This window comes from Epinephelus lanceolatus, chromosome 21 (genome assembly GCF_041903045.1).
Source record: "Epinephelus lanceolatus isolate andai-2023 chromosome 21, ASM4190304v1, whole genome shotgun sequence".
NCBI lineage: Eukaryota > Metazoa > Chordata > Actinopteri > Perciformes > Serranidae > Epinephelus > Epinephelus lanceolatus.
In genome coordinates, this window is record NC_135754.1 from 24,271,093 (window position 1) to 24,285,957 (window position 14,865).

Sequence of the window (14,865 nt, forward strand, 5' to 3'; positions counted from 1 at the left end):
ACAACCCCACTTCAAAAAATCCAAACCATCCCTTTAATACAATTAGCACCAAAAAAAACTTCTTTTCAGAGTCATAACTCAGTCAAACCAAAACCCACAGATGTCATACACATAATTTAGTAATCAGTAGATCTAAGACCTACAGTGTAAGCGACAGCCGTTTCTCTGATGTTAATTAAGGATATAACCCCAGAAATCTGCTTGGAAATCCTATTTTAAGAAAGCACACTCTGTAACAGAACATTTTGCCACATAAATATCATGTTAAGATTTTTTTCCTCAGGATCAAAGTAATCCTGTTTGGTTTGGTTCTCTGTACATCCATGGTTACGGTGCAAACAGGCCAATGCCGCACGACTTTCCATGGTGCGGATCTGCCATAATTAAATTGTCATATATAACTGTCAAACCGACTGGGGGAAAAAAAACAGAGCTCATGTGTAGCTCCGCAGCTGACTCATACACATCATGTAAATATCACCCAAACCATGATGGGAGCCTTAGTGCCAAAATATATCAATCTCAACTGAAAATGGGAAAAAATAACCACAGGAGCAAAAAATAAAATAAAAAATTGCATTACCAGTACATTTTTTAGAGGGTAGAGCATCCAATCAATGTTTCCTATACTCCAGGAAAACTGAAACTCACCTACACCCACTCTTATGATAATTGCTATGTGTTGAAACCCTTTGGACATGTAGGCAAAAATAAAACTACATTTTTAATTATATAAAAACTTTGCTCAAACAGGTATAGTTCCACTCACATGCAGAATGATGGCATTTCTAAGTAGCCTAATTTCTCTCAACTGATACATGTGAGTGTGACATTATACTTTAAATAAAAGGAGTTTGAACTGTGGAAAACAATACTAAATAATCGGAGACAACACGTCCACGTCACTGAATCTATTCAACCTGTGACTGCGATGAGGGTTAGGGGGCAAAGACTGCAAACAGTAGTGCCAGAGGGCAGCTCTGTGCTTCCATTAATAGAAAACCTTTCTCTGGTCAGAATAATAGCTTTGCGACAACCCAGCCCCCCCTGTGGACCTCTAGAGCCGAGCACACGTGGGCTAAATGTCACTCAGCAGGATCCCATCATTTAAGAGAAATCACATTTTCCCCCGGAATACACGAACGTCTGACTCGCTCCATCACACACTCCCCATCTCACAATTTCTTGACTATTACACTCTCGAGGGAAGTGTGACTGAACAAGAAATAGATGTGTGACATTAGTGGAGACCTGCTGGGTTTCATGGCACAGGTTCAAGCTGCAGCCACCTGTTCAGCCCCCGAAGCGAGCGCTGTTTGTTTTGACGTGAGCAAACAATAACGTGATGACAATTTTCATGAATAGGGAGGGTGGTCGTGTGTGATGCAGAAGTGACTGGGGGGGAGGAGAGATGCAATAATGCATAAAGTGACAGATGGGATCCTTCCGTGTCCCCAATCTGGGGGAAACCGTGTCCTTACATCCAGCACGCCGCTGATCTGAATTTAGAGAATAAACACGGTGCCTCGCCTTTTCTGTTTTATTGGAGTGCAGGAGGAGTGGAGCGCCGATCTCCAGCAGATAAATCTTTACAGACTTAAAGGTCATCGGGAAGTGTCCTCCCTGCTAATCAAAAAGCCCTGAAGGCGAGGTTTGATCTTTTACAATCTGCCTGAGATGCGAGGCCAGCCGGGCAAATGAACATCAGGCCTCTGGGCCTTCCACAGGGCAGCCTGCACCTGCTTATCACTCAGCAGTCACAGTCAGAGGTAAACAGCTCAGTGTGCAGCGAGGAGCACGAGTCGTGTCATGCTGCAATTGTTGAAGCTCATACCTAAAAATTCAAAATGTCATCATGAGAAGTGAGAGAACCTTTTGGGAAATACAGAATACAAGTAACACCGTTATCTATTTAAAATCAATGTAGACTTGGGATAGGAACCAAAGGGTCGCCGGTTCAAGTCCCTGTCAGGACCAAATATGCCCTTCAGCAAGGCACCAAACCCCCAGCTGCTGGGGTCGCCTGTCCAAGGCAGCCCCCTCGCTCTCACATCTCTCCATGTAATGCACGTACAGGTACTGTTTGTGCATGTTTGTGTACACAATTTACACGGGAATAAATCAGGAGCGTGAAAATATTTTCGACTTGAGAGAAAGTACGGTTCATCGGACAAATCACATAGTGTATGTAAACAATGCTGTAACCACATAAAACATGATGTACCCGGCTGGCCAGGCGTCTCACTCTGCTAACTTCTCACTACAGCAACATTAGCTGCTCTGTCTCAGTAATGTTCAGCTGAAGAAAACGTGCACGCCGGCTGAAATTCAACCGAACTGTTCTGTCAAGGGATGCAGCGACTTAATAATAATATATGTAATTTGTTAATCTATGAGTAGCTCCGCTAGCTGCTGAGCTGAATTTGACACTTTTGTTAAATGATGGCGCTCTTAATCCATGTTTTATGGCTGTTGGGAGAAGTTTGCCTTTTTTGGAGTTTTAGGAAAAAGATCACAGTTTGGGTTACGAACGAAAACATATCCTCCAGAAATTACTTTCTGCCAGAAAGCCCTGAAGGTTAACTTAGTCCCTGTGCTGTTTGATGTGTGTTAGTAAAATCAATTTACAGTAAAAGGTACTGCACTTAAGCAGTAACAATTATTTACATTGTTTATGTGTTGTTTTTATCTTTTATGGACAAAAGCAAAAAAGAAAGGGGTGGCAGCTTCTTCTGTAACTGACTGTGTTAAATGGGCAGATGATATCTTCTCATATCGATTGCAGTACCCTGAACCATAATGAATCAAAATCGTACTATGACAGACTTTACAATGTTTGCAAATACAGTATGGTTGTCCAAAAGAATCGATATGCCGGTAATATCGTATTGTGCTGAATCCGATCCAATCCAAAGTAATTAGGACACGTTACTTAGTTTGTATGTACATTAAAAAGTGCGTTTTATGGCATGTATTCAGTAATCTGTAGTGGAATACATTTTAAAAGTAACCATCTTATCCCTGAACATAATCCTCCAACTAAGAAGGTATCTGACGATAAATGATCAGAAAATGAGGCTTGTGTCCTGTACTTTAGACATTAAACAGGTTCTTAACCTTAATCACATGTTGTACTCTAGAGCTAATTGAACAGAAGCATTTTACAGAAACATATGATTTATGAATATGTATGTCTAGTTTGGGCTTTTTGGGTTGTGTCATCACCTGAAGTTTTTTCAGGGTTCCACCAGTGATTGCACGTTTTTTCGAAACCATCTTAAAACTCTAGTTGCTTGTTGGTCTCACTTTTTGTAACTTTCCTGAACTAAAAAGAGCTATACAGGTAATTGTGTCTGTAGAGACACCAACCAATGTCTGTTTGCCTGAGTCATAACCTACATTGAAATTGCAAAATACTACAGGCGACCTGGAGCTGAGCTTCCTTCAAGCATAATCCATGTCTCAGCTGTCTCAGATTAAGATTTATTCTTTTCTTGACTGCATCCACATCCACGCGTGATAATCGAGCAGGTTTAATTGGTAAAATTCATTACAGTCACGCTTTTCACTTGGGTTCACATGCACCACAAAGGTGGGAAAATAATTTCCAGCTCCCTGTGTGTGGGGAGGTAAAGTTAAAAACCAATCGATTCGACCTGTGCTGAGTTTACTAATGAAGGCTGCAGGTATAAAACAGGTCAACCTTAATATCCTAGTGTAAAAACATGCTTCAGAATATTTCAAGAGCAAACAGGCTGCCTGCAAACACTGTGTTTTTAAAGAGAGCAACAACGTGGGTGAAGATGTGGGAATAGCAGCTCGACAAACACACAGCTAGATGCATAAAATAACACACACACAGACACAGACACACGCACAGAGATACAGCCGTTCACTTAAGCCAACCCCTGCTCTTACTGCCCGGTAAAATTCCCTCTCAGATGGCCTGGAAATAGGCTTTAATGTGCCCCCTAAACAGGCTGACATAGAAAACACACATCTGCTGTGTTTAGGTAAGCTGCAGTTGCCATGGTTACAGACGAGCGCTTGCTAAACAGTTGTGTGTCAAGCCATCATTGAGACAGGGCACTTGAGCTGCACACGCACATAAAGTGAGGTGAGCATTGGTGAAAAACAAGGAAACGCAGCTGATGTCACGCTTCTGTTGGCAATATGTTGCTGTCACCATTAACTGGCCCCAACGTCTGCGCTCAGGACAAACTAATAGAAGACGCCGTGGGGGGACAACCTGAGTTCAGCCTGAGTCATCAGAGTTTCATATGACATTTTAGAGGAAGATGAAGAAAATGTGCTGTTTTTAGCCCAAACAGAGGAAAAAAACGGGATTTATTCCGTTCTGGTATTAATCACCTTCTTGAAGAAGCTCACGGCTACACACATCATCTCAGAACAACAACCAATGTTTCACCTCACTGGGTTTTAAATGACAACATACGCAGAAAGCAGCAACATTATCATACAGAGCTAACGCACATTTTATGACTAAAGCTCTTGACATGAAGTGTTTGTCACAGTGAGAGACCTTTTAAATAAATCAGTTTTGTTTACAACAACTAGAGCGAGATTTGACGCTTTTCACATCTTCTTAAATCCATCAAACATCGACTGTGTTTACATGCACATAATAGACAATATTACGTTTGGATTTTCATTATTATTTACTGAATGCAACATTTTCCTAATATGACATGTGGGGTATGCCATTATTAGTCAGGATTTAGTAGCATTTGTTAGACATGTAAATAACACACTTCAATACGTGTTTCAATTAGGGTTTTTACTGCACTTTGCAACACACAGCCTCTTGCCTGTTTACTGTCAGTTCTGTGCGTTGTCATGGCTACGTTGTACACAAATCAATAGCTGCTCGTATGCAAGGCTGGAGCAGTGATGCATACTCTAAAAAAAGGCCCGAATTCCTGCCTAGAATGAGAAACACACCTACTTTAAAACATTATGACAGACTTGGATAGCAAAAGTTTTTTGGATACACTCAACTATCGCAATTCTGACCTTTTCAAGAAGGCGGTTGAAGGAATGAAAGTGTATCTGAATGATCCAGCAAGTCCGCAACTTGTTTGAAAACTTTGAAAAAACTGCATTTTGACACAGGCGCAAAATAACAACATATTAGGGCATGTTCATTCAGGGCTGCTTTTAAACAGGAATATTAGTGGAATATTCATTTTTTTGGTCATGTAAACAGTAGTAGTAGGAATACTGTCTTTTTCAGAACAAGAGCAAAAAAACAGAATATTTTGTGCATGCACACTAAAGGCTGACATTTTTTTCAGGAGTCCTGTGAGTCAAGGGATTTCTGTGAGTTCCCACAGGATGGGAGTCAATTTCACCATTCATTATGTGACTGGGACGGGGCAGGAGAAAAAGTCCACTGTTCCCATTGCGATGGAAATCATAATAACAATATTGGACTGCCAATATGAGTCAGTACCTATTAGTTTGATTCTACAGAGCTAAAGAAGTGTACGACTGTTAATATGAGCACATGTGTCGTTTTATGTTGAGCATGTCAAATTAAATAGATGGTTTGTTCAGATAATATTATCCCAATCACAATGCTAATTTCCATTAGCACATTAATTGGAATTCCTGTTATGTGTTAGCATCGAGCTAACATACTAAGTGCTGGCTATTTGCCACATGGCTGTAGCAGTTACAATCATAATAAGGTTTAATACGCAGTAGGTTTTGACTTACAATTAATTTGTCTTGCTTTTTGCATAGAATAAATACACATTCAGAGGAAATGAAATTAAAAGCCAAAGCACTGCAACAGTCAAAAATAGTCAACCTATAATAGAAATATGAAAAAGGTACTTTGAAAAATATTATAACCAAACAAATATGAACAATATAGCTGTTTCAGCTGTTATTTTGGGAGTTATTTCAGTATCAGTATCAGTATTTTGGGCGTCCATTAGCTCAGTGGGTAGAGCAGCTGCCCCATGTACAAAGGCAATGTCCTTGCAGCAGCAGCTGTGGGTGCAATTCCAGCCGACGACCCTTTGCTTCATGTCATCACCTTCTCTTTTCACCTTTTAAACTTAAATACTGCCCTATCCAATAAACACAAATGCCAAAGAAATAATATTTATTAAAAAAAAAAAAAAAAAAAAAAGAATATGCTTAGTTTTTTGTAGAAATATGCAGTTCTACTATTATGGAACTGGAGCATTCTTGTGGGACCAGGATGGGACAGGAAATTTATCTTCACCCTGTCATGGGATGGGGCGGGACAGGAGTTTGAAAGTCCACTCCCGTGTCACTGTCTAATGTAAACGTCAGTGTCAGTATCAGTATCAGTATCAGCCATGTCTATGGCAAGCCGCTTTAACATTTAATCGCTAAGTTTGACTATCTGGAATTACCATTATAGATAAACAACACCATTTTGACTAGTCGTAATGTCACTGTGACTAGTATGCATTTTAATTGAAGATATCTATGACGTCATTCTGACTAGTCAAAACTACACTTACAGATATCTATGACGTCATTCTGACTAGTCAAAACTCTAATTTAAGATATCTGTAATTCAGTTTTGACTAGTAAGATTCAAACTATTTTTGACATTCATGTGTATGGGGTTTGTCATTATAGATATCTCTTGACTAGTCATAATTTAGTCATAAGTTCAAGATATCTACAACGTCATTCTGACTATCTGAAACTTAATTCAAGATATCTAGAAAGGACCATGTAGATATCTTCAATTGATGATAATTAAAGATATCTTGAACTTGAATTATGACTAGTCAAAATGATGTTGTAGATACCTCAAACTGGAATTAGAGATATCTCCAATTCAGTTGCAGATATCTGCAATAAGAATTGCAGATATCCGCAACTACATTGGAGATATCTATAATGACAAACCCCATACACATGAATGGCAAAAGTAGTTTGAATCTTACTAGTCAAAACTGAATTACGGATATCTGAAATTAGAGTTTTGACTAGTCAAAATCTAATCACAGATATCTTGAATAAGAGTTTTGACTAGGCAAAATTATGTTGCAGATATCAGTAATGAATATCCAGTCTAGCTATTAAATGTTAAAACGGCTTGCCATACCATGTCAGTGGCTTTTTCCTCCCCACTTTTTGTCCCACAAACATGAACTAAGTGCTTCGTTAATATTCCACGTCAAACCATTATGCTCGAGTGTGGCTGCCCACCCTGCATTCATGATTAACAACCTGCACGTACTGAGCCAACTGGAGATGCTGCACCACATTTAGTGGGGTGGGTGAAAAGTGGGATCAGCCCCGAGCACTGCGGCAAGCCTTGGCATGGTGCTCCCACTCATGCCATTTCATTTCATCACTCCTCAGCTCTGCTCATGCCTTGCCAAGCACTTTCATCCAAATCATCAAACACTCTTATAAAATAAAAATTAAAAAGAAAAAAGTACAGTGGAATCTTCGTCACAATGAAACTGCTGGGCAGGACGGGTCACAGCAAAATAGGGATCAGATAAAGATCTTACAGCGTGGTCGAAGAGGCATGTGTTCTCCACACGACACTGTCAACAGACACCAGCCGCCATGGCAACCACATCAGCTGACCAAATGCAATTGGTAAACTGTACATGTCCCTCCCTCCCTCCCTCCCTCCCCTCCATCCTTCTGGATCTGTTTCTCTCTGCTGTCTGAGGGCATTATGGGGTGTATGACCTTAATACACTCTTTAAATCTCTCCTCTTTTTTGCCCTGACTTTGTTTTGATGTGTCTGCCTCCCCTGTCTGAGAGATAAGCTCCCAAGATATGCACTTCAAAGCAGTATATTTATGCGGCGGACAAGCAGAGATAAATTCTAGGAACATTCAAGCGTGTACAATTTGTGGCTTGTCAGATGCCTTCTCAGCAAGGTTTCTGGCCTGTCCTATGATAACAAATATTTTTCATGAGGCCCTTTCACAGATGAATATACTACGAGGGAGTTCAACCTGAGTACCTAGCTGTCATGAGGAAGTCTGAGGGGTGATCATGATGGGCTGTCACGCTTAATCTCGCTGACGTCTTAACCAGCAGTCTGCTACATGTGGGCTAAAGTAGCTCGGGATGTCATTCAGAGATGAAAAGGAGGATGATGACTGAGTGCGAACTCACCAGGACTCTTCCTGTCAGGGTCTGAGCGGATATCATGACTCCAGCCCAGTCTTTGACCGAGGTCATCCAGCCCACCTCGCTGGCCGCTGGGTCGTCCTTATCGGTGCGCTTGATGCCATCGCCTGTGGTGATCCGATGGACCTCCTGGGAGAGGATGCAGAAGATAATATAGTGAAAAAACTGGCATTTGACCAAAGAAATCCTGAACAACAAACTATTTTTCAAACTAAAATCAAGGTAATCAGATTTCTAAAATGAAAGCCAGGGGACTTTCCCAGCTCAGCAGACAATTAATCACTAAAATATACAGTGTTGTTAACTAGAAAATTAAAAAGGGACAATTCCAGTTCCAGTAGGCCAGGGAATCTCTGTAGCACCACAGTGCTTCACTTCAATTTCAATAATATTTTGATCAACTGTGCAGCCCGGCCCAAAATGAGAACTGACCCCGGAAAATGAGGAGGTCTGGTCACCCTACGTTAAAAGAAATCTCAGCTTTGACATTATCATTCATTGCTGTGGCACAATATCTGAGTCCTTGTACATCAACCTGCTGCCATGACATAACAGCCTTTTTCCTGTTCTGGTGCATCACTTCCAAAAAATCCTCTAACACAGGAAAAGATGAATTTAATGTTTATATTTTCCAACTCTTTCTCAACACATTTGTGTACACAAAGCTGTAGTCCAACAGGCATCCGGGCCACAGCACAGAGACCAAACAAAAAGGGAGCCAATACAGAGAGCCAAACAGTAGTATAAGCAGAGGTGGAAGAATTCAGATCCTTAACTTAAGTAAAAGTACAAAAATCACACTGTAAAAATGCTCTGTTACTAGTAAACGTCTTTACTTACTTAAATACAACCATGTACTTTATACCTAAATTAAAAGCCTAGTCGCTTTGACTAGCCTACTGTGTACCTACTGTGTCAAATAAAGGCCTGTCTCAATTAGATGCCAGATTAAACGGTCAGATTAAAAGGGTTTTTCATAAAAATTAATCCAAGTTGTGAGTATTTTTTTAACAGGATAAAGTGGTGTTGTATGGGCATGCCAAAGCTAGATCAAATTAACAATTTATAATTGATATATTAACTGAAGCCTGATTTTTATGAAAGTAATAGCCTATTCATACTGGTTTGAATAAACATTTTGATTGGGTGTCCTATCTTTGCTGAGCAAAAAATAATCCTGTTGATTTCAGTGATTTAAGCAAATAATAATAAAAGTTATTAAAATAATGAAAAGAAAAAGTAGCAAATCCTTTCTGCATAAAGCTACAAGATCATCAAATAGTTGCCATTTAATTTTCTTACTGTATTTTGCACTTGTTTATTTTCATTTGGTTTGTGTGCAAAAATCTTAAATGGTAAAGTTCCGTAAAACCCGGGCTATTATTTGCCTAAATCACTGAAATTAACAGGCCTTATTTTTTGGACAGGCATCTATTTTAATTCCTTTCACAGAAACGTGTGTATAAGGAACGCGAAATACAATAAAAAGATTAAAAAAATAGTATTCTTTTTTAATTCAAACCAGTATGAATATTACTTGTATAGAAATGAGACTTCAGATAATGTATCAATTATTATTTTGGATTATTATAATTATTATTTGGGACTAGGCTTTTCATTGAAGTATTACAGTAACTAATAACTCAAATAATTTTTGTTGAGTAAAATGTACATTATTTCCCTCTGAAGTGTAGCGGAGTACAACCAGAAAGTGGCATGGGATTAAAATATTCAAGTAAAGTAAAAGTACCTCAAATTTACACGTAAGTACATTAAGTACACTCCATCACTGAGTATAAGTGTTCCAGTTAAGGTTAGTTTCATTGTTAAATATTGTTGTACCAGCAGTGAAGAAGCTAGTTACAGTTAAATTAAAAAGAAATGGTCTATGTCAGTGGTTCTCAAATTGTGTGCAGTGATGCAAATCCAGGTCTGCCGTGGGATTTTGTGATAACCATGCATTGTTACTGCAATATTCAGCTGAGCCTATACAAAAAGATATGAATGAATTTTCAATTGACTGTATCAGTATGTTGTGTGCACTCATTTCCTTATAAAGAGGCAAACAAACAAGGGAATTATAAGTGTGTGACACATCACATTATCTCACATTATTTTACATTAACATTTAAATGTCTGCGTTATTGGTGCTTTGATGTAATTTAAAAATATTTAAAATAAATTCTTGAATCATTTTGTTAATGAATATTTCACAAGTAATGATTGATTGTCAATAGTTATTTGATATCAGTAAATAAAAACAAACTTTATGTTGTGATAAGAGTGATAACACATGTTATAGAAGCTATTGTGCACAGATACAGTACAGGCCAAAAGTTTGGACACACCTTCTCATTCAATGCGTTTTCTTTATTTTCATGACTATTTACATTGTAGATTCTCACTGAAGGCATCAAAACTATGAATGAACACATGTGGAGTTATGTACTTAACAAAAAAAGGTGAAATAACTGAAAACATGTTTTATATTCTAGTTTCTTCAAAATAGCCACCCTTTGCTCTGATTACTGCTTTGCACACTCTTGGCATTCTCTCCATGAGCTTCAAGAGGTAGTCACCTGAAATGGTTTCCACTTCACAGGTGTGCCTTATCAGGGTTATTTAGTGGAATTTCTTGCTTTATCAATGGGGTTGGGACCATCAGTTGTGTTGTGCAGAAGTCAGGTTAATACACAGCCAACAGCCCTATTGGACAACTGTTAAAATTCATATTATGGCAAGAACCAATCAGCTAACTAAAGAAAAACCAGTGGCCATCATTACTTTAAGAAATGAATGTCAGTCAGTCCGGAAAATTGCAAAAACTTTAAATGTGTCCCCAAGTGGAGTCGCAAAAACCATCAAGCGCTACAACGAAACTGGCACACATGAGGACCGACCCAGGAAAGGAAGACCAAGAGTCACCTCTGCTTCTGAGGATAAGTTCATCCGAGTCACCAGCCTCAGAAATCGCAAGTTAACAGCAGCTCAGATCAGAGACCAGATGAATGCCACACAGAGTTCTAGCAGCAGACCCATCTCTAGAACAACTGTTAAGAGGAGACTGCGCCAATCAGGCCTTCATGGTCAAATAGCTGCTAGGAAACCACTGCTAAGGAGAGGCAACAAGCAGAAGAGATTTGTTTGGGCCAAGAAACACAAGGAATGGACATTAGACCAGTGGAAATCTGTGCTTTGGTCTGATGAGTCCAAATTTGAGATCTTTGGTTCCAACCGCCGTGTCTTTGTGAGACGCAGAAAAGGTGAACGGATGGATTCCACATGCCTGGTTCCCACTGTGAAGCATGGAGGAGGAGGTGTGATGGTGTGGGGGTGTTTTGCTGGTGACACTGTTGGGGATTTATTCAAAATTGAAGGCACACTGAACCAGCATGGCTACCACAGCATCCTGCAGCGACATGCCATCCCATCCGGTTTGCGTTTAGTTGGACGATCATTTATTTTTCAACAGGACAATGACCCCAAACACACCTCCAGGCTGTGTAAGGGCTATTTGACCAAGAAGGAGAGTGATGGAGTGCTGCGGCAGATGACCTGGCCTCCACAGTCACCGGACCTGAACCCAATCGAGATGGTTTGGGGTGAGCTGGACCGCAGAGTGAAGGCAAAGGGGCCAACAAGTGCTAAACACCTCTGGGAACTCCTTCAAGACTGTTGGAAAACCATTTCAGATGACTACCTCTTGAAGCTCATGGAGAGAATGCCAAGAGTGTGCAAAGCAGTAATCAGAGCAAAGGGTGGCTATTTTGAAGAAACTAGAATATAAAACATGTTTTCAGTTATTTCACCTTTTTTTGTTAAGTACATAACTCCACATGTGTTCATTCATAGTTTTGATGCCTTCAGTGAGAATCTACAATGTAAATAGTCATGAAAATAAAGAAAACGCATTGAATGAGAAGGTGTGTCCAAACTTTTGGCCTGTACTGTATATACAGGTGTGCCTTGGCCACAAAGTTTGAAAACCACTGGCTAATGTCCACAGGACCAAAAGCACATTTGACTACAAAGTTAGTGTTTCCGCAGTCTAATATTTTGTTTGCGTGTGACAAGTGTAATGTCATATCTATCATAGTTGTGAGTAAAATCAGAAACATCAACTAGCAAAGAGTGAGAAGCAGCTGCTAACAACAGCACAGCTAGCAGTTAGCATACAGCTAGCACTTAGCATACAGTTAGCATATGGGATTCTCATTGTTTTGACTCACCCTTAGCAAACGCACAAATGTTAGCTTCTTCAGTTAGCTTAACAGTATGTGTTATATTATTGGGTTTATCAAAGAGGGAAGATAATTCAGCTCTTTAGCAGGGAGCTAGCATCATGACTTACACTGATATATCACCTTCTGGCTAAGGTGTTAGCAGACATGGAGCCATATTAGCATTCATTTGGAGCCATGTTGTGGCGGTCCCCTCCTGTGTCTCTGCTGTGTGTTGTCTCCTTGCAGCTAGTGAGCTGACTGTGTGCAGGTCGTTAGTGAGCAGGCTCACCTGTGCTGATGAGCTCCAGCCCACAGCTGGCCAGGTCAGCCTGCCTGTCTCTATCTCAGCCCCCACATGGTCTCTGCAGCCCCTTTAACACTGGACAAAAACCCACTAACACCCACTAACATCTGGCTTTTGTATTTAATGGGGAAGGTTATAGTTGGCATTTGCCCCCAGGACCAATTACTCTGCAGCAGTCACAGGTATTTATCAGCTCCAGCTCAGATTGGCTTCAACCTGCAGTGCTGGAAATACCACACCAGGGTGAACATGGTAGTTTTAGCCCCTAAGATGGTGCCATGCAGTGACAGGCCGCCCAAAATACTGTCCATTTCCACCCAAGCAGCTCTCGGACATCGTTCAAAATTTAGTCCACACCAAAAAAGCTATAATGACCATGGAAAGGAAGAACAGTTAACCAGCACACTGCATTTGGAAAGGATAACATACAACTTAAAGGACAGACTCCCACAATGTATCAGTCTGGCAACCTCTCATATCACACCTTGTACACAGTTCCTGAGTTGTAACCCACTCTTCTACAATATCTCAGTCTGAGGATGAGTTAATAAGTGAGATAAGGGTAGTGGAAAAGGGAATAGAAGGAGTAATTTTATTTTATTTTTATTCTTTTTTTCCCCCATTATTTACTTTATGCACATTTAATACACCAATGCTTTATCTTGTTTACATGTTCATGTTCATGTTTTCCTGCATCTGTGAACTTTTTATTTCAAGACTCTTTTCTGCAAAATGAAATGAGCGCTGACACTGCATGATATATGTAATTTCATCTTTGGCTCAATAAAAATACTTCTTCCATCTTAACATTTTTACTGGTCTCCATGCTGCTTACTACTATTTGCTTTATTTTTGGCAGGATTTTTTTTTTATTAAACTTTATTGAATAAAATAAATATTACAGAGAGCACAGATTCCACACATTGAGGAATCCACATATTGTCACATATTATAAGTGAGAGACAAAAACTGAACAGTAAAACTGACAGCATTTTAAATTCATGTAGTAGACAAACCACCAAAAGCCAGCCTATTAAGCAGCCTGTCAGTCAAAGTGGCCACGCCCATAATTATGCAAAACGTTAAGCCTTAATAACATTCAAACGGGAGAGTTATAAATAAATTCACCTCCCATACAGTTGTCATGAATTATGAAATAAGCCATAGAGACCAAAACCGATTTTCGTACTGGGCTGCAAACCTGTTTATTCTTGCTGTAAAGTTGGGCATTTTAACATGGGAGTTGGTGAGGATTTGCCAGCCCCAAGTGGCCCGTTGAGGAACTGCAATTTGTGGCTTGGTTTCATTTCAGTTTTCTTAAGATTCAAGTTTGAGACTGAGACTGTGTTAGAGTAAAAAACATCTATCAAAAAACGGGGGATGATTTGGCATATTTAGATTTGTGAATATGAATTAAACAGCTTTGTACTGTTGACTGACCTGAGCCGTGTTCAGCCCCAACAAATGGTAGCAAAACTTTCATTTAAACAGAAAAGGTGGTGCTTTGGACACCCTGTTGTGTTACGCAGGCGCACAGCTTTTTAATACTGTCGGACTGATTTCAGTTCAATTCAGAGGGGCTTTATTGGCATATAAACACGTGTTTACATAACAAGAGTAAGTGTGGAATTACAACAAAAACTGTATGTACAGTAGCTCGTCTACCTGGAAACCTTAGCAAAATGTTTCCGTTTTCTGAACTGCCCGTAACGTCTAACTTCACACACTAGTAAAGTTTGTTTGCTTTGTTTTGTCTTTTCATTTCATATCCTCATACACTATTTCCCACTCACCCTGGCTCTCACTGATGTTACTGATTGCTCATATCCCATTAATTTGTTTTTATAAATAAAATTATTTAGTAAATCATTTTATTTTTGACTTCCACCCTTTTGTGTATTCTCTGTCCGAACTGTGAGCCAGGTCATGACAGTCCAGTATTAATTCTCCTTTTACTTGTCTTTTGGTCTTCAACAACCCTTCAGAAATATTTGGCTCTTCCCCTGCTAAACCAGAGGAGATCCAAACTTTTCTGAATGGGGGCCAGATTAGATAATGTGATAATATTTGAGGGCCAGCTGCGTCTGGCATCATATGAGTTATTAACAAATGAGACAAACTCATCGGTTTCATGTTTCAGTGAAAAAGTATTCAACTTTCCATCATTG

General features: G+C 39.7%; 1 protein-coding gene across 18 annotated transcripts in view; it reads right to left on the reverse strand.

Moving 5' to 3' along the window:
- Nucleotides 1-14,865, reverse strand: part of LOC117247532 (calcium-activated potassium channel subunit alpha-1a) — a 150,108-nt gene that overhangs the window by 116,550 nt on the left and 18,693 nt on the right. For all 18 annotated transcript variants that reach the window (XM_078163661.1, XM_078163663.1, XM_078163662.1 and 15 more), the window contains exon 2: nucleotides 8,156-8,299. In XM_078163661.1, coding sequence (XP_078019787.1) covers nucleotides 8,156-8,299 — 144 coding nt within the window. The remainder of the gene's footprint in view (nucleotides 1-8,155; nucleotides 8,300-14,865) is intronic.